We start from the raw sequence: 22,130 nt of genomic DNA, 5'->3' as shown, positions 1-22,130 counted from the left end.
GATGCAACCCAAGTGTCCATCATGGCAGGAATGGATAAATAAAAGGTGGTCTAGCCATACCATGGAATATTATTCAGCCTTAAAAAGGAAGGAGAGGCCGGGTGCAGTGGCTCACGCCTGTAATCCTAGCACTTTGGGAGGCCGAGGCGGGCGGATTGCCTGAGCTCAGGAGTTTAAGACAGCCTGGGCAACACGGTGAAACCCTGTCTCTACTAAAATACAAAAAAAAAATTAGCCGGGCGTGGCGGCGTGTGCCTGTGGTCCCAGCTACTCTGGAGGCTGAGGCAGGAGAATTGCTTGAGCCCAGGAGGCAGAGGTTGCAGTGAGCCGAGATTGTGCCACTGCACTCCAGCCTGGGCAACAAAGCGAGACTCTGTCTGTAAGAAAAAAAGAGAGAAAAAAAAAAAAAAAAAAAAGGAAGGAGATCTTGTTACCTGTTACAACAGGGATAAACCTTGAAGATACTATGCTAAGTGAAATAAGCCAATCACGGAAATCATACAAATATTGTGTGATTCCACTTATATGAGGGATCTAAAGTAGTCAAATTCATAGAGACAGAAATAGAACTGTAGTTACCAGAGGCAGAGGGTGGGCGGTAGCAGGAAATAAAGAGTTGCTGTTTAATGGGTGTAGTCTTTCAGTCTTGCAAGATGAAAAGAGTTTTGGAGATCTATTGCACAACAATATGAATATGCCTCACACTACTTAACTGTACTTTTAAAAATGCTTAAGATGGTAAATTTTAGGTGATGTTTGTTTTTACCACAATTTTTAAGAAGATACATGCTACAACATGGAAAAATGGGTACATACTATTTATTCTATTTACCTCAGTGGGTTGCATGGGCTTATGTATTATATCAATATGATAGATATCATACTGATATACTATAATTTCTATATCATCTACAGTATAAATATTAGTTGTTATTAGAAAGGGAGGCATGTAGTCCAAAAGGTTACTTGTGAATGAGTTCAAAAGTCTTGTAGTGGCCTTACTAGTCCTTTCCCGTAAGTTGCTGGTTAACTTGGGTCTGCCTGGAGTAATGGATCAGGAGGGAAGACAGAAAGGTTCAGGCACTGGGAATGGGAAAAAGCAGCTGTAACTAAGGGTAGGCATTGAAGTAAATCCATCTGTCCACAACTGTGCCTTGAGCTTGACTCTAGCAGCTGATCTCTGGCAGATGAAATTACCCATTGCCTCTTGATTAAGAGCTAAACACAGTGATTTATGTCTATTCTTGCAGAGCTGCTCCAGGAAAGTCCTTAATGACTGCATTAACCTATGGCTTCAATTTGTGAATTTTCTATGCTCTTTGACCCCAATACAACTGGAATACTCCTTATACAGACTTAAAATTATGAAATTAGCTTGGTATGATGTGGTTAAGGTTATTACTTACATGTCATTCTTTATGCTTTCTAAACCCTTTTCATATCCACTACTTCATTTAACAGTCACAATAACTGGGAAGATGTCAGGTTAGGTTTATTATCCCCATCTTACAAACAAGGAAACCACAGGTAAGACAGAGAATAATATTCTCAAACTTTTGGAAGCTAGAAAGCAGTCGAGCCATGATCAGATTCTAATGCTTATCTATTAGTTGTACTCTTCTTGTAACTATAATTATACCTGAAATTAAATACGTTTTGTTATGAAACAATGAATAAACTGAAATAGAACATGTTATTCCATCTCTCCACCTCTTACCTCAAACCTTCAGGATAGAGTCTGAGAGAAGCGTTTCCTACCTCTGTCTCTAGAGTTTCTACAGTCTAGGTCTAGCTACCTTCCGTGCCTGAGATGAAGCAGAAGCTTCATCAGGTAGAACAGCTTATAAAACAGGAAGAAAATGGGTACGTTTTTATGTAAGTAAGAACTAAAATTGAAATTATGTTGAATTTTCTTTTGTGATTAAGGAGGATACACAGGGATTTCATTGCAGAATTGGGAACATATTAAGACTTCAGACAGAATGCTATCCCAAGAGTCCTTATGGTAAAATTTTATTTTGGAACTGGTATTTTTAGTATTTTACACAACTATAAAAAGATGGAGACATATCATTAGCACCTACTGTGACCCCTGAGTTTCTTTAATAAATTTGCTGTATGATACAGTTAGAACACTGATAATTTTAAAACATGTCGATACTCAAAGTAGAACTTCAGTAGAATACAGCGTTTTCACTAACACAGAGTTCACTTAAGTTGGATTTGCCTGGGACTTCACTAAGCAGAATTTAGTGGCTTAATTTAGGCTTGAAGCCCTTGTTATAAGTAGTCTTTAAGAGACAGAGATACAGCTTTGCCATTTAAATACTTATTAGCAAGTAGTAAGGTCATTCTTAACTAGATGTCAACGTAGATATCCTATTCCTGACACTTTTGTCTAAGGAACAAAGGAATTATCACACCCTAACATCATTTACTACGTGTAAAGAATGGTACAGTGTTTCTAGCTGTGGAACAAGAGGAAGAATAAAACAAGAAATGGGCTCAAGAAATACACTGTGCAATATTGATTTTATAATATATATATGTATATTATATATCATGCTTTTTAAACACTGAAGTAGTTCTGAATATACTGTGTCCTCCAGAACAATAATTTTCAAGCTGCAGACCAGAAAATCAATTTAGTAGATTGTAATCAACATTTAAAAAAAAAAAAAACAGAAAATATCAGAGTGCACTGCATAGAGCAAAACAAAGTACCATTTCTTGACACACTTGTTTCAGTTATAAAAATATATACAGGTGTGTACTGGGTCATTATGTAAAATTTATTTCTTACTAAGGGCTTAGGTTAAAAAATTTAGAACTATTGGTCTAGGCTCATGTCAGTTACAGGTAAACTTTTATTTTGAACTCAAACAAGGTTAAAGGGTCCCTCAAAACCTTGCTGTCAAAGGCTCTTTCAGGGTCTTCTAGGTTCACAGGCCTGTGACTCCTCTCTCAGTCAATTTAGGGTCTTGCCTTTCAAAAATGAGTTTGCTCTCTCTTTGTGTTCATCATATTACTGTACAGGAACTGGACCGGCAAAACACATGCCTATAGAAACATCTATGGATTCCACTAGGTGTCACTCAGTCTTCATTTTGGACAATCAAAATGTCCGTCATTAGGGACTGGCTAAATAAGTCCTAATACATCCATCCAGTAGAATCTAATATCATTAATTATAGGCTTATATTTATTGGCATAGAAAGCAAGCTATGACACATTCTTATGCACAGTGCAAGAATCAATGTAAAATTATAAGTATACTCACACACGTATATACTACATATAAATATACACACGTGTGTGCGTTTATCTTGAATATTATATACATAGATAAATATCTGGAAAAAGTGTTACTGGTAGTTATCTTTGGGTGGTGGGTGCTTATTTTTGTTCTTCTATTTTCTGAGCGTTTTTATAATGAGTATTTTTTTTCTATAATCGGAAAAAATCTTTTAATTTCCACCTTCAAAAATAAAAAATCAAAAAACCCTTCATTTTGCACTTTCTATAAAACCCTTGGTATAATTTGCATCGCTATATCTTGCTCATTGAATTGAGATTTTTATGTCATGTTTTAGAGAAAACGAGTTACAAGAAAATGCAGATATCAAAGGGAACAGTAATTAAATCACACATAAGCAGCTATGCTCAAAACAGGAGCAAAAGTTTTGTTCACACCACCTCTGCCTATGTGCATGACCTCAGCATTAGGGTGCCACTTAATGTGGAAATCTCTTCCATAAAGTTCTTTCTCCCCGCACCCCACCCCCACCACCCTACCCCCGTCCTTGGCTTCCTTAGGTGTAAGTCAAGATGAGTATCAGGGCTTTGACCATTAAGAACACAGCTTGTTTTCAGTGAAGCTGGTAGGTACTAAACTTATCTAAATAGAGGCTAGGCTGATACTCTCTTCCTCTCTCCTCATTTTATATGTATATGGAGCAAAACTATACTTCTCTACTTCAATCAGCGTGAACTTCTAATTGAAACTAAAACTCACATACGTTGGTGGCTAAACAAAAATAAATAATACGGTAGCAGCTTGTTCCTGTATTTTTTTTTTCCTGCCCAAAATAGAAAAATTAAGGCCAGAGTCACACGTAAGTGTTCTTAGCACTTAACTTGTCACCATCTCTTGTGACTATTCCTTTCTTCGAATTACCCAGCTTTTTGGATTGCTACACAATAGGCATGTTAATTATTAATTTGAGCTTTGAAGCTTGTTGGCAAGTTTGCTAATTGTTAAACAGACTTTTTTCTACTGACAGATTTTCTTAAACGTTATTTCTCTTAACAAAAAACTTATACCTTAAAAGAACCTTATGTTTACAAGACATCTTTTAAACTATTAAAAAATAGTAATATTAGGTAATATTCATTGAACACTTTTCATGAACCTAACACTATTCTAGGGCTTTAAAACATTAAACTACAGACACTTCAGCAAGTTTTAGACTCAACTTACCAACCTGAATCAACTCGCTTTGTAGATTTTCTATGAATGTTCAATAAACTTAATTTTCACATCTATTCTCTTGGCAATCCCAAGTAATATCTATAGATTCTACCTTTCTTACACCTTCATCATTTTATTTAGACCTTTTATGTACACCTTTTCTTCTGTGTGCTTTAGGTTCTCCTTTGGATAAATATGAATAGGTTTCTGCTTAAATTTATGTACAGAAAAATTGTTTTGGGGCAACTGTATTTATCCATCTTAGCCTCTTGGATGAGACTGAAATATCCATCCCTAGTAGCTCCGCCTGCTTTTGAATATTACAAAGGCTTTGGTGTGAGGAGCATGTCAGATTTCTCCCTCAAACCTGCTTGATGACTTTCTTATTTGAAGTGTTCAGAAAAACAGGGTCACTAGGCAAGCCTGCAGCCAAGGAACAAGCCCGGGGAAATCCACATTGCAGGGACCCAAGACTCTTCTCCGGCACATCTGGCACAGCAACCAGTGACAAAACAGAGGTTGGAATTTGGCCCCAGTGGTTGGAGAGAGTGTTTTGTGGGGAAGGAGCACAGGAATCACGTAGCCAGCCCAGTGTCTGCACCTCAAGTTCTTCTACAAAATTGGTAGAGAGCTCTCAGGATTCGACTGTATTTAGAAATGAGGATTTACCTGAATATACTGGTCTCGTCTGTCTGATAATCAGTTGCCCAGATTTTCAGTTTGATGGGGTAAGGGATTATGTTGAGGGGAAAGCTCAAGCTTTACAAGAGAGTTTTTCCAAACTGTATAAAATAGAGCAGTAGGTCCATACCTCTCACTCCCTCTTAGAGACTTCCAATGAAAATGAACATGAAGGGCTCTCAAAGTCATGTGGTAAAGAAATCTGAGGAATTTAGCTTAATCCAGTGTTTCCCAAGTATTTCGCCACAAAACAATCTTAGCCTTATGCAATATTTATTTACAACCTTTAGAAAATGCATTCTTGAAAATGGTACTGAGAAAGGTCTCTTAGGAAGGTGGTCAGACCATATAGAGAATCATTGAATGACATGAATCCCAGTCATAATGTTTTCTAATACACTAATCTCACAAAAGGTCAATGAACAAAAACATGGATGCCAAGCATGATCTGCCTTTCAAAATAATGGGAAAAGCAGACTAAGCCCTGTCTGAGCGATGACTGCTGGTCTTCTGTTAGTGATGTAAGAACTGGACCTGCTGACTGAGTATCTCTAAGACAATGGCTAATGACCTCACAACAAAAGCATGCTGCCTGTTTAGCACGTTTCTGTCTGGAAGCACAGGATGGGAAGACTGACTTTTTTTTTTTTCTTTGCATGTGAACACAGTTTCTATTAACTAGTTGCTACTTCTTACCTGAAAGTATTCTCAGTATGTTTAAGTTTGTGGGTCATGAATTCTCCATTCTGCGACTTAACTTCTGTAAATCCCTTCTTTCGATCCATGAAGCTCTTAACTTCTTCTTTGGGTTCTTTGTCCTTTTTAATCTTTTCATCTTTGATCTAACCAACAGTACATATCAGGAAGAAACAGAACAAGAAAAATATTATTAGGTTTTGGTTGGTATCATCAAGTAAGACCCAAAATTGTTAGGAAGGCAGAAAACTCAGAAAGAAACCACTCAGATGTGGTAGAGTTGGAATCAGGTGAAATTCTTAGAGAATGAGCTATGGTCCTTTAGCCTGTGAACAAACACCTTTACCACAATTTTAAGAAGGTAAGATCATCCCTGATCTCACTGAGGTTTTTATTTTCAAGAGCAGTGGTAGTACTATTGTTTGGAAACCACTAAGTTCTGGGAACTTCATGTAAAAGTAGCTGTTTGCAGTTCCCACTGCGAAGAGCAATTATTAGAATGGCTTTGATGGAAGAATGACCACGTTGCTTAGACAGGTTTCTTCCTGGATGGTGAGAGAATCTGTGAGAGAGACACAAATGGGAAAGAAAGAAAAGGAAACCTATCAGTTTAGCTAGATCTGCCAAGCCAACTCTGGCGAAGACCAGTATTTTAATCAACTGAGTAAATTATGTCCCAAGGATGGGACATTTACTAACCCTACCTTTAGTAGGAGGATCCAAAGATATGTGGGGTCTGTGAGAACATGTCTGTAGTCATCTAAACCATTAAAGTTAGAATGGAATAGGAAAAATTCCAGTGTTTACCTTGATTTCCATTGTCAATAAAAATTTAGTTCTCTGGAAGTAGTTTTGTGGTTGTGGTGGGAGACATAGGAAGATGATATATGGAGGGCAGGTGTTAGCTTTCATATTTTGTGTGTTTTGTGTTTCTTTCAGTAAGTGAGACAGATTATTTAAAAATATACTGAATTTACATAGCTTTTTGTGGGGGAGGGGGTAAAGGAATTCAAATCACTTCACTTATATCATCTCATCCATTCTTAAAAGATGAGTGTGAAAACAGGTGAGGTGCATTCACGATGGTTCTTTTCAAGACAGTTACAAACCATGAGCATTCTAAAGAAATCCAGAGGAAAGGTAGGCCATAAGAACTCAGGACTTTAGGTGTTGCGGCCTAGGAGGTTCTATCCTGACCTGATCACTCACCTCTTCTCACCTATTCTTCAGATACTCTGTGAAGATTTACTCCTAAAGTGCATTTTTTTTTTTAAGAGACAGAGTCTTGCTCTGTTGCCCAGGCTGGAGTGCAGTGGTGCGATCTCAGCTCACTGCAGCTTCCACCTCCCGGGTTCAAGGGATTCTCCCGCCTTAGCATCCTGAGTAGCTGGGATTACAGGCATGCAACACCACACCCAGATAATTTTTGTATTTTTTAGTAGAGAATGGGTTTCACCACGTTGGCCAGGCTGGTCTCAAACTCCTGACCTCAAGTGATCTGCCCACCTCGGCCTCCCAAAGTGCTGGGATTACAGGTGTGAGCCACTGCACCTGGCCTAAAGTGCATGTTTTACAAAGCAGAGCACAGTTTTTTGCTCTTTATTGATAAGTTTTAAGTCATTTGATTGTCTTCTTTGGGTATTATCTGATTAATTACCAGGGATTCACTTCTATGCTGCCCTAATTAGTTAAGACTTCAATCTTTCACCATGGGGTATATACCTAGGATGTCCCTCGGACACACTGAAAATGGGGGCTGTACTTTGCCATTCTCTGCAAGAGCTTTGTCTGTAAATCAGGAAACCTGACTTTTGGCTCCAGTGCTGACAACAAACTAGTTGTGTTACTTGGACAAATCACTTGACTGCTCTGGGATGCTGGTCCCAAGTACGTGAAAAAATGTGGTTGGACCAGATGATTCCTTCCGAATTTTTCATCCTGTCATTTCCCTCTTGGGTCCTCATGGGTCATGAGAGGCTACAGAAAAAAGGAGCAAGCTCATAGCCTGAATGACAGCTTCACTGTGGCTCCCTGATGGCTGTCCTTGCCCAAGAATATATCAGTATTCACTGGACAGGAAGGAGGAAACAAAATATATTCTCATTTTGGCCTATTGTTGTTAGACTTAGCCCCAGAAACCATGGACTGGAGTTTATGTTCTGGTTACGAAGCATCTGTGGCTCCAAATGTGAGGGAAACCCATTTTAGGGATAACCATGAAATAAATTCTGAGTAGGAGCTCATGGTCTGTGGAGCACTACGCATGGAGACATTCCCTTTAACTCGTTTATCCTATGTTGCAGTCAGAAAAATTTCCATTCTCCCCAAATGTATTATATCTGATTTACTGGTCCCAAAAGTGTTTAAAATAGATTTGTAAGATGATACATGTCTAACAGAAAAAAAATTCCCCCTTTTTTCAAGCTCTGCCTTTATTGGCAAAGGCTATAGTGGATGGCAGGCTTATATTCTTTTTGGAAAACCTTAGAAACCTTGTCAATGTAATAATGATGATTTGAGTTCAACTGAAAATTATTTTCTCTTTCTGGGAAATGAATAAATAAAGTAATTCCATAGAGCCTTTACATTTTTTTTTAGATGTTATGGCAGATTTAACCCAAACTCATGGGATTCTGAGCCCCCTGGGAAAGGCATTAGATCTTATAGGTCAGAACGTTACCATGGAGAACATCTGTGCTGAAGGATTAATAGATAGCCAGGTATCCTGAAAAAGTTTGTGTGCTTCATACACAGATAACATTAGCATACTCATAAAAAAGGCTCTGGCCAAATGGGATCATTTGGGTTTTGAAACTCTAGATATTTGGGATATCCAGTGGAATAATACATGGGGATGAGGTAGGGGGATGGGAATTCAAATGACAGGCCCTTGTGCCAGAGAGACACTCAGAAAGTCAAGCAAACAAGAACTGAGATGTGTCTCGAGCATATTTTGCATTATTTGGTTCCAGAATAGCAACAAGAGCTGGGTGTAGCTACTGTTTCTCAGGCTGGGTTTTACGTGCTTTTGTTAGCTTCATAAGCCCCAAATCCTTTCCTGGGTTCAATTTCTATAACATGGACGTCTTCTAGACTCCTCGCTACTACTGCAAGTTTGGTCCACGGACAACATGGACCTCATGGAATCAGATTCTGCATTTAATAAGACTGCCAGGTGATTTGCATGCACACTAATGTTTGGGCAGGGTTGATCCACATGACACGAACATCACTTTCAATACCTCAGGAGCAGCTCGGCTAGAAACTCTGTTTTCCTGTTAGAGGCCAGAAAAGAAATAAAATAGCTCCTGCATGAAGAACTAAAAAGAGACTTTTTATGATTGGAGAGGAGAGAAAAAAAGCTAAATTAAGTTTCAATGTTGGTGATCGTCTGCAACTCATTGCCACAGTTAAACTGCAGTGGAGAAAGGTTTTATTTTGTGTGTTTTTTAAGACATTGGAGTGATTTCTGGAAATGTTTTCTTTAAGAAGGCTCACGTGATGTTTGTGTTTTACTTGTGGTTGCCCTATCCTACGCTGCATAAATCCTTGAAAGGAAAGGTTTTAGTTAGTTGCTTTCTTTCTTCTTCTTTTTTTTTTTGAACAAAAAGGAAAAAAAATAGGAAGAGGTTGTTTAAAATGGCTGAATCATGTAAACATGATTTAAAGCTGTCTACATAAAGAAACAACACAACTAGCTGGAAAGGGGAAAACCTAGTCTTTCGACCAGCAGGTTATGTACACAGTATTAAAAAAGGAATATAGATTGGGGTTGTTTTCTTTTTTTAAAAAAAACAGTTTGAGTAGCTTATCTGGCCTTGTGTCAAAAACAGGCCAAAAGTTTTGGAACTGGCTGGAATGTGCTGAGGGGCAACTTGGGAAAATGGCAGGGCTCACTCATTCCTGGGAGTATCTGATTGACACAGAGGACGCTGTTGAACTGGGGCCTTATCTGAAAAGAGACAAAAGGATCATCCGAGTGGCAACTGATGGGCCCTTCTAGTTCTCAGACACTCTACATAGGTATAGAAAGCTTTGGTCAGTAAAAACAAATTAATGAACTGAATGAAATTTTAAATATAGAATCCAGTGTTTTCTACAGCCTCCCTTCCCCCATGTGTTTAATTACTGAGTCATCATTTCATGCCCACTTCTTTCTATAAAGACATTCACTAAGAAACATTACAAGAACCCATGTGGGACATATTTCTGAGTTTAGTTCTGAGGTAACTTTCATTTTTCTTTTTTGTAAATGAATTTGTAGGTATTTGGTCACCAAATGAAAAGTATTTCCCAACATGTTCAATGAATGATTTCCTTGACTGCCTCATGAGAGCTAAATTCAGTTTTCCTGTTATTAACATTTACACTTTCTCCTTCCTTTACATGGCCTGTGCTCACATTCAATTTTCACTTCCAAACCACCACAACTTCTATTAGAAACAGAGGAACATACATCTTAACAGAAATGTAATATGTAACATGAACTAGGGGTTTTCATTTTTCATGTGAAATTGACAAAACATATTTAAGAAAATAACCCACCGCCTATTTAATCTGGTCATGTTTTCTAAATATGGATTTCTCTGTTTAAGATTTTGAATTTTCTTAATAGATGCCATAGTTTTCTTAATAGATGGGTTGGAGCTTGTTGGCTACAAATCACTTCACCAGTCTCACAGGCGAAGAACTTCGGGTCTTCCTACTTCAAATAATTCAGTTTCACCACATCCTAATAAGTATTGTGAACTTATTCGATATAGTCACAATTTTTAAGATTATTTGGGGCAAACACAGCATGAGAGTTGAAGTGCAATCACGTGTTCTGATGTAGTGTTCTGATTACTATCAAACCCCGTGCCATTCTATCTGTATAGCTCCTTGTTCACTTACCTACAGTCAAATAACCTGGCACCCGCTCCTGTGTGTGCCTCAGAAATGCAATGCAGAACATTTGGCCAAACTTTTCTTTTGAAAAGCAAATATCATCTTCAGTTCACCAAATTTTCTACTGAGATGTGTGTGGGTGTTTTTCCTTTGAAAAGTTAAAGCATTAATCAAGGCCAGTTGGAAATATTTCATGATTGAAATGAAAGTAGAATGGCTCAAGGAAAAAAAAATTAGCATTCAGAAGAATAGAAAACAGGATAAATTGATTCCAGCAGTGTTTTTCAAGCCTTTTTGATGACGTCCCACAGAAAAAAAGACAATTTACCTGACAATGCAATACTTACTACCTACAATGCCCTCTGATGCCTTCTATCCATTTCATTTTTTAAAAAATGCTGACTGATATATTTAATTAATTTTGAGACACTCTAAGCTGATCTCACTATTCAGTGGATTGTGAGTCATGGCTTGAAATACACTGGATATGAGGTTACAATTTTGAGATCATCAGACCTGAGATATCTTGGAACACTGACTGCTTTTTCTGTTGCTTTACGATCATTACTTTTCAATCATATTTACCTCTTCTTTTTTGAAGGTAGGCTTGTCTTCTTGGAGCTTTTCTCTTTTAGCTTGCACTTTAGTTCCCTTCTCTTCTCCCTTTTTATTTTCAAGAATGGTAAGGTCACACAAGTAAAAGAAGCCCTTTCTAGTTTACAAGAGTGACAGGGTGCTCGGATCGCCTTGCAAGTGCTGCGTGGGATGGCTTCTCTTCTGCCGTCTCAGCGCTCACAGCACAGTGGTTCTAAACAGCAAGGTGGGATATTTTCTTCCCACCCCAACATCTTCTCGTGTGCCTGCCATTGCGCTCACTGAAATCTAGCATGATGTGGCACTCCTCGTGTGTTTACAAACCTCGTGTGTGGTTTGGTGCACTTTGCTCATGGTCTCAATTTTAGCTGTGTTCATGAGCCTCTTGTACAGAAGCAGGAGCTAAAGACACCTTCAGTGCAATGCAGGCTTAGTGACAGAGAATTTGCTCTGGAAAGGTGAATGTGAAAGCATCTCTTTTTTTCTTTTTTTAGGAGTGGTGGTGGTGTGGTGGTGGTGATTAGGTACAGTGCTTTCAATGCAGTCTTGCAGACAGAAAAAAAATCTTTCTCAAAGCTTACAAACGTTTCCCCCCTACTATTTCCACCCTTCCTCAGGCCACATGAATTTGTGTCACCCAGATAATAAAGCAGCAGCATGTATGTTCTTAATTACCAGTCAAATATAAATCAATACTACCCTAAATTAATGGCTTTCTGCAAGTCTACATTAAGCTGAGGTCTACATGTTGGCAAATCAGGGTTTTGACTTTTTTTTTAAGGAAAGGTTCCAACCAGTTCCTTTCCCCCTCTTTATTACCAGTTAATTTCCAGGGGTTTGTTTTTGCCTTTTTGTTGTTGTTGTTGTTGTTTTTGTTGTTGAGATGGAGTCTCTCCCTGTTGCCCAGTGGAGTGCAGTGGCACAATCTCAGCTTATTGCAACCTCCGCCTGCCAGGTTCAAGTGATTCTCCTGCCTCAGCCTCCTGAGTAGCTGGGATTACAGACATGTGCCGGCACAAACCAGCTAATTTTGTATTTTTAGTAGAGATGGGGTTTCACCATGTTGGCCAGGATGGTCTCGATCTCCTGACCTTGTGATCCACCCACCTCGGCCTCCCAAAGTGCTGGGATTACAGGTGTGAGCCACTGTACCCAGCCTGTTTTTGCCTTCTTAAGATGAAATGTCTGACCATTATTCTTCATGTCTATTTCCCACCCCAGCTTTTATCATTTTTTTAATTCAACGTCAAACCCATGAGTGAGGTAAGGAGTTATGGGCCTCTTGCCTCATGCAGACCTATGGATAGAGGAAAGATAATTAAAAGAACGAGTTTAGATGCAAGCGCAGAATCAGAAGCCAAACACACCACCACCACATTTATCATCTTTGGATTAATTCTTTTTTTGGGTACTCATAACAATCAAGCACAGAGCAATTAATTTCTCTCTGTCTTCTGGACAGCCAAATTTACTGGCTGTCCCAGTAAATTTGGTTGATTGAATATTCAGCCATCAATCAATTGCTGCATGCTTGTGTATCGCTATGGCCTGAAAAAATGAACAGCCTGCCAAATGATCAAGCATGTGAGCTATATGCATGTGGCCTCAGTCCCAAATCAGATGTGCATTACATTTCTCACAAGTCACAGGCATCACACATTTGGTGCAAAATGTTTACTGTACCTGTTTCTTTAGGACAGCTGTCTGAAGTTTATCTTCTTGTGCTTTCTTTTCATTTACCCATTTCCCTTCTATTTTCTGTTCTACCTTTTCCCCTTTTATCTTTGTCTCTTGCATGGCACGTTTTTTCTCTTCTAGCTGCTTGTTACGTTTCTGCTCTTCTACCTTAGCCTTCTCTTCCTCCTCTGCCCTGGCCCTTTGCCTCTCCTCTGCTGCCCTTTTCTCTTCCTCCTTTATCCTCTGCCTCTCCTCTGCTGCCCTTTTCTCTTCCTCCTTTATCCTCTGCCTCTCCTCTGCTGCCCTTTTCTCTTCCTCCTTTATCCTCTGCCTCTCCTCTGATGCCCTTTTCTCTTCCTCCTTTATCCTCTGCCTCTCCTCTGCTGCCCTTTTCTCTTCCTCCCTCATCCTTTCCCTCTCTTCTGCCTCTCTCCTTTCTCTTTCTTGGGCAGCTGCTTTTTCTTCTGCTTCAATTCTTGCTCGTTCATCTGCTATCTTTTTGTCTTGCTCGGCTTTAATTCTTTCTCTTTCTTCTGCTTCCAACCTTGCCCTCTCTGCCTCAGCTCTTTCCTTGTCTTCCTCTTCCATCTTTTCATGATGGGGAATCTCATCTGAACCTTGTTCCCTCTCCTCCTCTTGTTTAGGCTCTTCTGAACTGATCTGCCCATTTTTTAATGACATTACCACTGTTTCCTCCTGGCTTGCAGTTGTTTTCTCTTCCACCATCACCTCTACCTGATTTTCTCCAATGCTCCCTCGCTTTGGCTTCTCCTCTTCCTCCTCCTCCTTTTCCTTGTCTTCTTTCTTGTTTTCTTCAGCATCCCTCCAATCATTCTTCTGGTAGGACTTGGTGACTGTTTCTGTTTCCTCTATCTCGTATCTTTCTTGGCGACTTTCACTTTTTTCTTCCTTCTCGGCAGTTTCATTTTCTGCTGTGTCATTTTGCATTCTTCTGCTTGGGAGCGACAGACTTGCATCTGTTATTGTTGGGTCGAACTCCTTCTGCCGCTCCAGAGCCTCCTGAAGGCGTTTTTGGCGTCTTTCCTCTCGCCGAGCCAGGCGCTCCAGGAATGCGGCCTCATCATCCCCTTCCACTTGAGTGTTTGCGGTGGTTGTCTTGGCCTCCTCGTCAGGCACACTGTACAACAGAAAGAACAACACCAAAGACAGCTTGCTCATTCATCAGTCAGCAGCATTCATACAGCCTGTGCTACCCAGGACTACAGCAGATGCCAGTAGTGCCAAGCTTGCCCATATCCCCAGTACGTTACCATTTTAGTACACGCCTGCCTGGCTTTCAGCTGACAGCATTTGCAAGCCTTTCTCTGGGGACTGGAGTCTACTCAACATGCCAGAAGTGCTTTGGGTATTAATGTCCCCTGAGAGCAGTTTTCAAACAAAAATTGATAGCCTGAGTGTTTAGATACCTCAGCACCCCTCACTTTTTGAGTGGGATAACTCCGAGGTGTGTGTTCCACACTGGACCTCAGAGTTTCCCAGTGGAGTGAAGCTCCAGATACCCACAGTGGTGATGTCCTTGGTCATGCAACCTTTATTTGGTGGCCTTCCCTTTTCTGTCTTACCTTCCCACACCTCCACCAGTGTTTCCTAGCATCACCTTACAAATAAACGACTTGCAGTCAAATCGTTGTTTCTGGACTTGCTTCTTGGGGAATTCAAACTTAAGGATCAAACTGAAATAATAAGTGAATTCCTTCCGTGTCATGTAGTATTCTCCCATGTCACCAAGTCATCTAGAATTCCTGATCTGGATTGGAGGCTCCCAAGGTACTTTGAGAGGAAGAAAATGTACATTACAGTGTTGAGATTCCACACTCACGCCAATGACCCCAATGGAAGAGACATCTGAGTGTCCCTTACAATTCCTGCTCCTCCTTCCATAGTTGGGGGGAGTGATCACCACTCAAGGATTAAATTTGCACCCTCTCCCTTCTTTGCACCTAGGCGGGCCATGTGACCAATAACTGCCAATGAAATGTAAACAGAAGTGTCCAACCAAGGCAATGAACAAACAGAGGTGCACTCCCTGTCTTCTCTATCTCTGTCTGTTGGTAGATCAGTGAGCACCAAGCCCTAGGGATTGAGAGTCACAAGAGAAAAGAAGACAGGTGGCTGGTTCTACCAACTAGACAGAAATATGCATAATGGTAAGTGTTACTGCACTAAACTTAAAATTTGGGGGCACTAATCGTTATAGCAGCCAGCGTTACCCTAACTAACGTATACACAATCTACCTTCTTTGTCAAGATTTACATGAATAAAGGGTTTCTTGTCCATCTTTTCTACAGTGGAAAAAGGGCAGTTAAATTTGACATTTATTTTAAAAAGGAAAGAAAATCTCCAAAAGTTAAACTGTTGTCCATCACCTCCCTCACTACTGCAGGATGCTGGACACTGTCCAAGCCAGGGTGTTGGTTTCTATTTGCAGGAAACAACCAGTCATGTGATACCAGAACTGTGACCAGAGTTGGAAGAATTTGTCTTGCAATGTTTAGAAACTCCATCAAATTTCATAGTTCAGACCAAACTTGGCCCTTTCGACGTTCAAATTCACTTAATTTTGGAAAAACACATTTCATATTTAACAATGAAAAATGGCAGAGTAAAAACTAGCTTTAAAACTTTCTTGGCCTTTACTTTTGCTTCAGGATATTGCCTCCATGAAGTTAGACATATAAGGATTAAATGTCCCTACAAATGCAAAAAATTTATAATTTAAGGGGAAGTCTATAGAGAGGGCATTTGGATCAATTGAATTCTAATAATTTTTAAAAGGCACCAAAATTCCAAAGTGCTAGCCAGATTAAAGTACTCTTATGCTAAGAAACCAACAAACTGTATCGAACATTTCTTTGCCTATTTATAAATTATGACCACAATTATCAGTAGATATCAAATGCCAGTTAGAGTTGTTTAGCCCCAAGAAGACTTATTCTTCTTGTGGCTAACTAATATGTCAGAGATAAATCACACATTCTCAGACCTCAATATGATTTTCTAAAAAAAAAAGAATTTGATTTCAATTAATAGCATGAAATAATGAATAACAGCCAAATATCCAAAGAGAAGCACAAAGAAAAGCAAGATTTTAAAAGCAAGAAAACTACAGACCACCAGTAATTTTTAAAGCTCCTGTTGACCACTCATTAATAACAAGATTCAGGAAAGGCATCAAAATGCCATTTTTAAAACTCTTTCTATTATTTCTCTCTCAGCTTGAAAATGGAAAAGGCAGTGAATGACTACGTTGCCCTCCCGTGTTAAGAATCTGGTAACAGTGAAAATTTATTGAGTGCTTACTATGTGTAAGACACTGCATTTTACATGCATTGTTACATAGTTTAAGTTTAGCAGCATTTTTCGGAGAAAGGTATAATTTTTATTTCCATTTAACTGAAGAAATACAGTTAGTGAAAGGTCAAATTGGGAGTCAAAGTCAATTAGTGAACCCTAGAAATTATACCTATTTCCCCTTTGCTATACCTACTCCCCAGTTAGAAGCTACTTATTGAGGGAAAGGGTAAACAATATTGTGCTACTGGCCAACATTTTCAAGACTGCTTTCTGAAACCTTCTAATACAGCCTCTCAAACTTGGGTTAAGGAGGCCAGGACCCATTCCCTTTAGAATTTTCTAAATAGACTGAATTAAACAAAACAAACTAAAACCAAAACCACATGTGAGATCTTATATAGTGTAACCATTATAATCAGTCCATGGTTTTAAATTAAAATTATTTTCTCCATTTTCCTCCTCAAATATCCTCATCTTTTTTAGACCTTGGGGCACATAAATGACAATATAAATGACATGTACTAACCATTAGCATAATGAACCATGTGACCTTATTTCTGCTGCAAAAGCCCTCTTTGAAGAAGTTGAACCTATTAGGCATTCTCAAGTTCCCTGATTTCAACCAGGGCCTGAGTGAGAAAATACGTAATAGCAAACTCATTAAATGTGTTTGAATAATCACATTAAATTAAGCAGAATTCTGTATCTTGTTGAATATTATAATGCTCAGAGACTATTGATTCAGGCTGTATATTAGAAAAAAGAAGACATCTGCAATTCATGCCCACTTTAAAAATTCATGTGTTACCTATTAATGATAGCCATGGAGGACTCTACTAAACTAACATATCTTCAGTTCAAAACAGATAGCAACACCCTACAGAATAAATGTAAATACTTTTCCTTATTTAAAGATATAACCCACCAGAAAACTGTATAGATTCCTTAAAGAACTAAAAGTAGAACTAACATTTGATCCAGCAGTCCCACTACTGGGTATCTACCCAGGGGAAAAGAAGTCATTATATGCAAAATATACTTGTACACGCATGTTTATAGAAGCACAATTTGCAATTGCAAAAATATGGAAGCAGCTTAAATGCCCATCAACCAAGCAGTGGGTAAAGAAAATGTGGTGTATATGTGTGTGTGTATATATATATATATATGTATGTATGTATGTATACACACATATATATGTGTGTATATGTGTATATATATACACATACATATATATATGTATATATATACACACACCATGGAATACTATTCAGCCATAAAAAGGAACACAATAATGGAATTCACTGCAACCTGGATGGAGTTGGAGACCATTATTTTAAGTGAAGTAACTCAGGAATGGAAAACCAAATATCAAATGTTCTCACTTACAAGTGGGAGCTAAGCTATGAGGATGCAAAGGTAGAAAAGTGATATAATGGACACTGGGGACTCAGGGAGAAATGTAGGAGGGGTGTGAGGGATAAAATACTACACATTGGGTATGGTGTATACTGCTCGGGTGATGAGTGCACTAAAATATCAGAAATCACCATTAAAGAACTTATCCGTGTAACCAAAACCCCACCTGTTCCCCCAAAACTATTGAAATTTAAAGAAAGAATTAAACAGAAAAAATATACATATATATATAAGATATAGCACACCATACTTACTAAATTAAACAAATGCTAGATTGTGAAATGAAATAAAAGCCTTCAACTGGGGTATATTTATGAGATGGGAACGGGGTGGAGAGAAATAGAATAGTGTGTCCTAGTGTCTAAATCAGATTGCCTATTTAATCAGATTAGTTGCCTAAAATGACTGCAAAATAATTAAACCAGTTAGATTGAAAAAGGGTTGAGTTGGGCTGAGAAAGGAATGCTCTGCTCAACAAATTCCATTCAACGGACAGGCTAAGACGCAAGTTAGAAATTCCCTGTCCCAAAGAGGACAGTACCTGTTCTGGGCATTCACCTCCACCTGGTCGGTCACCTGTCCCAAGGATTCTTCCTCCTGCTTCTGCCGCAGCCGTTCCTGTCGGGCTCGGCGGCGCCGTTCCCGGGCTGCCTCCTCTTCATCATCGTCATTCCTCTGGTAGGCGATTCTGCAACATTACAAAGACAACCTCTTGAGCGTGCCACTTGCCACATGTCTTCACCAACTTCTTGGCAGGAACAGCCCTGAGCCCTTTTCTGAACTTAACTGCTTAATGAACCACATACGTCTAAAAGGATGGTTCAGTTCCTTAAGTTTAGCGACCTAGTCAGCTAGCTTTCAAACTTTTAACTATTTGAAAAGCATGAATCCAATAGCTACAGAAGATAATTTACAATGACCAAATAACAACTTAAACTAAAACATTCTGCACAAAAGCAAGTTGCCTTTGGAAACTGTGGGTTAGCTTTTTTTTTTTTTTTTTTTTTTTTGAGACCCAGTCTTGCACTGTCACCCGGGCTGGAGTGCAGCAGCACGATCTCGGCTCACTGCCACCTCCACCTCCTGGGATCAAGTGATTCTCCTACCTCAGCCTCCCGAGCAGCTGGGATTACAGGCGCATGCCACCATGCCCAGCTGATTTTTGTATTTTAGTAGAGACGGGGTTTTGCCAAGCTGGCCAGGCTGGTCGCCAACTCCTGACCTCATGATCCGCCCGCCTCGGCCTCCCAAAGTGCTGGGATTACAGGCGTGAGCCACCGGGCCTGGCCTTGTAAGATTTAGAAGAAGGGACCCAAAGTATTGAACCAAAAATAAACAAAATGCTTACTTCAAAAGATACAGCATGTTGCATGAGTTATTTGTGTAGACACTGTCACGAAGATCAGAAAAGAATCAAGTTACACTACCAAACCGGGACTTTGGTGCTAATAAGCCAAAATTATTAAATTTATTTAATTATTATAATAAATATTATTAAATAATACATATTATTAAAATTAAATATTATATTAAATAATAAATATTATTAAAATTGGGGGTAGGATATCTTCTTTGCTTGGATTTTGTTTTTCCCTCCAGTTCCTTTTCCCTGGCGAGAGAAGGTGTTACTGACAATTGGTAGGATGCTTCAGAGTCAGTGCATTTTGAAGGGGTGGCAGCTCCCTTTAAGGCCTCCCTCCTTTGCTCTAAAATGTGCCTTAGTATCATACCACCCACATGCTGGGCACATCACAATGGCCCACAGGTGTGTATTTAGATAGATGTCTATGAGCTGAAGAAGGCAGAAGAGACACAGAGGACTTCACATGTGTATATATTATTTAGCTTTTTTTTTTTTTTTTTTTTTTTTGGGACAGAGTCTAACTCTGTCACCCAGGCCAGAATGCAGTGGTGTGATCACAGCTCACTGCAGCCTTGACCTCCCAGGCTCAAGCAATTGTCCCACCTCAGCCTCCTGAGTAGCTGGGACTACGGGTGCACACCACCACACCCAGCTAACTTTTGTATTTTTTTTTTTAAGAGATGGGGTTTCATTATGTTGCCCAGGATGGTCTCGAGCTCCTGAGCTCTATTTAGCTTTTGTAGTCATCTAAAGTGAATGTCTATTTGAGGAAATTACAAATCAATATCACTATGCTAGATATGTTTCTCCTAATACTTCTTTCCAAATAAAGAATTGGGGCTGGGCAACTGCAGATGCTCAAACTCAAGAGGAAATAGCTATTTTGACACATGTTTGACTTAGCTATTTTTGAAGGTAGAATGTGTACTGAGATACAGAGTGCCAAGAAAGGATGGGTGCTGGCTTGATGGGTCAATGGGTTGGGTATGGGTATGGGGCTGCATTGTGTAGGAAGCTGCTTTTTGTATTGGAGAGTTACAGTGTTTTTATTACAATCTTACTTACATATCTACAAAATAGAAACCCAGATATGTAAACATTTCATGCTAATAATTCTTTTTAAAACTGTGGTAAGAACACTTAACATGAAATCCACCCTGTTGGCATATTTTAAAGTGTACAATACACTTTAAGATTGTTAACCATATTGTTAACTATAGGTACAACGTTGCATGGTACTTCTCTAGAACAGGCTTATAATTCTTATATCATTGCAAAGCCAAAATAATTTGCAAATTAAAACAAAACAGTAGAACCATACCACTTATACCATATATTAACCTAATATAACTGATGATGGTTTGCTCATGTTAGAGTTATAAGTTAGGCATTTTTAGGCTTAGAGTCAGTACTTTATTTCATCTGTGTCATCTTTTGACTTCAATGATAAGAATGCTATGAATGTTTTTTCACTGAGGTATCTCATAAAAAACAGGATTAATGATTCCGAAGGTTGGTTGGTTTCTTCTTTGCTACTTGAGAAAATCTGACTTCATATTTACTAAAATCTGCTCATGTGCAATCCTCAAAAGCCAATACAAATAAAGTGTCACTTAGTAATTCTATAAAATGGGCTGGTTTATTTCACAAATATGGGGGGGCAATGTGATATAGTTGATAATGGATGACTAGATTAGGATTCAGAAAACTTGGGTTTTAGAATTGGTCTCTTACTAATTTGCAGCCCTTTGATTAACCTTTTAAAGTTAAATTTAAAGTTAAATTTTAGAGTTAAATTTTCTTGTGTGTGACAATCAAATGAAATAATAGATAGATATGTTGTGGCAAAGCATTCTACACTGCAGTGTCTTCCTGTTAGTAGGAAAGTTCAGTTAAGGAGCCGCTTCGTGAGGAAAAATGAGTTCAATTTTAGACTTGTTGAATTTGAGGTGACATGACAGGATTCGAATGTTCCTTTCTAATTGAATCACATTGTAGTTGAAGTAGAAAGCCCTTCCCAGTGGTTTGGCTTCACCCTTCAGATTCTTGGCCTAATGTTCCTTTGGCTTATTTCTTGGTAGACAGCTTTAACCGCAACAGGGAGAATCAATCCTTAATAACTGCTTCCCAAACTAATCAAACAGGAAGTCTCAATTTGCTTTTCTACATCTCTGGATCAGCCATGAGGTCATGACTGTTACTTGGGACCTTCTTCTTCCAAGACAAGCAAGAGGCATAAAACTCCGTATGGGACATCCCTATTGATAGGGTTAGGCTTTGTGTCCCCACCCAAATCTCATCTTGCATTGTAATCCCCAGGTGTCAGGTGTTGAGGAAGGAATGTGGTGGGAGCTGACTGGATCATGGGGGTGGTTCCCTCATGCTGTGCTCGTGACAGTGAGTGAATTCTCTCAAGGTTTTTATAAGTGTTTGGCAAGTTCCTCCTTCGCTCACTCTTCTCTCTTCTGCTGCTTTGTAAAGAAGGTGCCTGCTTCCCCCTCCTCCATGATTGTAAGTTTCCTGAGGCCTCCCCAGCCATGAGTGAGTCAATTAAACCTCTTTTCTTCATAAATTACCCATCTTGGGCAGTTCTTTATAGCAGTGCGATAACGAACTTATACACCTATCCTAAAAGCAAAACTCCTCCATCCCCTTAATGGAATATAACCTTAAGTCCTTAATTTCCCACTATTTTGAGAACTTACCATCTTTCTCTTTTCACCTACCCACTGGGCTTCATGGCTGGATATTGCTGGCTGTTAGCTCTGACATGAACTAGATTTGCCACGTAGGCCACATCACATGTAACCTCTCTTCATCTTTGATTTCTCAGTGGAGCAACCTGAACAACCAATCATCTCCACTATCTCTTCTACCTCTTCTTGCTTGGTACAGCTTAAAGTTTATAGGCAATCATTCTCCACTGGGAGCCCATTTTCTAGGATGCACAGCTACTAGAGTGTATTAGTCCGTTTCACACTGCTATAAAGAACTGCCCGAGACTGGGTAACTTATAAAGGAAAGAG

At 39.2% G+C, this 22,130-nt stretch overlaps 1 protein-coding gene and 1 long non-coding RNA gene across 20 annotated transcripts in view; one reads left to right on the top strand and one right to left on the bottom strand.

Annotated features, from left to right (window-relative positions):
- LOC117981122 (uncharacterized) overlaps positions 1-22,130 on the top strand; it is a 313,442-nt gene that overhangs the window by 130,636 nt on the left and 160,676 nt on the right. The gene's annotated exons all lie outside the window — the stretch shown is intronic.
- Positions 1-22,130, bottom strand: part of CALD1 (caldesmon 1) — a 191,849-nt gene that overhangs the window by 23,595 nt on the left and 146,124 nt on the right. For 8 of the 19 annotated variants that reach the window (XR_010112648.1, XR_010112650.1, XR_010112649.1 and 5 more), the window contains 4 exons: positions 18,283-18,429; positions 13,013-14,144; positions 11,321-11,398; positions 5,849-5,994 (listed from right to left, as the gene is read on the bottom strand). Coding sequence is in view for 13 of the 19 variants with exons in the window: in XM_055115395.1 (XP_054971370.1) it covers positions 5,849-5,994; positions 11,321-11,398; positions 13,013-14,144; positions 18,283-18,429 (1,503 nt within the window). In the remaining 6 variants the exon portion in view is untranslated. The remainder of the gene's footprint in view (positions 1-5,848; positions 5,995-11,320; positions 11,399-13,012; positions 14,145-18,282; positions 18,430-22,130) is intronic. The other 11 variants (XR_010112652.1, XR_010112653.1, XM_063606104.1 and 8 more) reach the window with 3 other exon arrangements.

The sequence above is a fragment of the Pan paniscus genome, chromosome 6 (assembly GCF_029289425.2).
Source record: "Pan paniscus chromosome 6, NHGRI_mPanPan1-v2.0_pri, whole genome shotgun sequence".
NCBI classification, from domain to species: domain Eukaryota; kingdom Metazoa; phylum Chordata; class Mammalia; order Primates; family Hominidae; genus Pan; species Pan paniscus.
The sequence above is the reverse complement of the archived record's forward strand: the minus strand, read 5'-3'. Positions and strand labels throughout refer to the sequence as shown.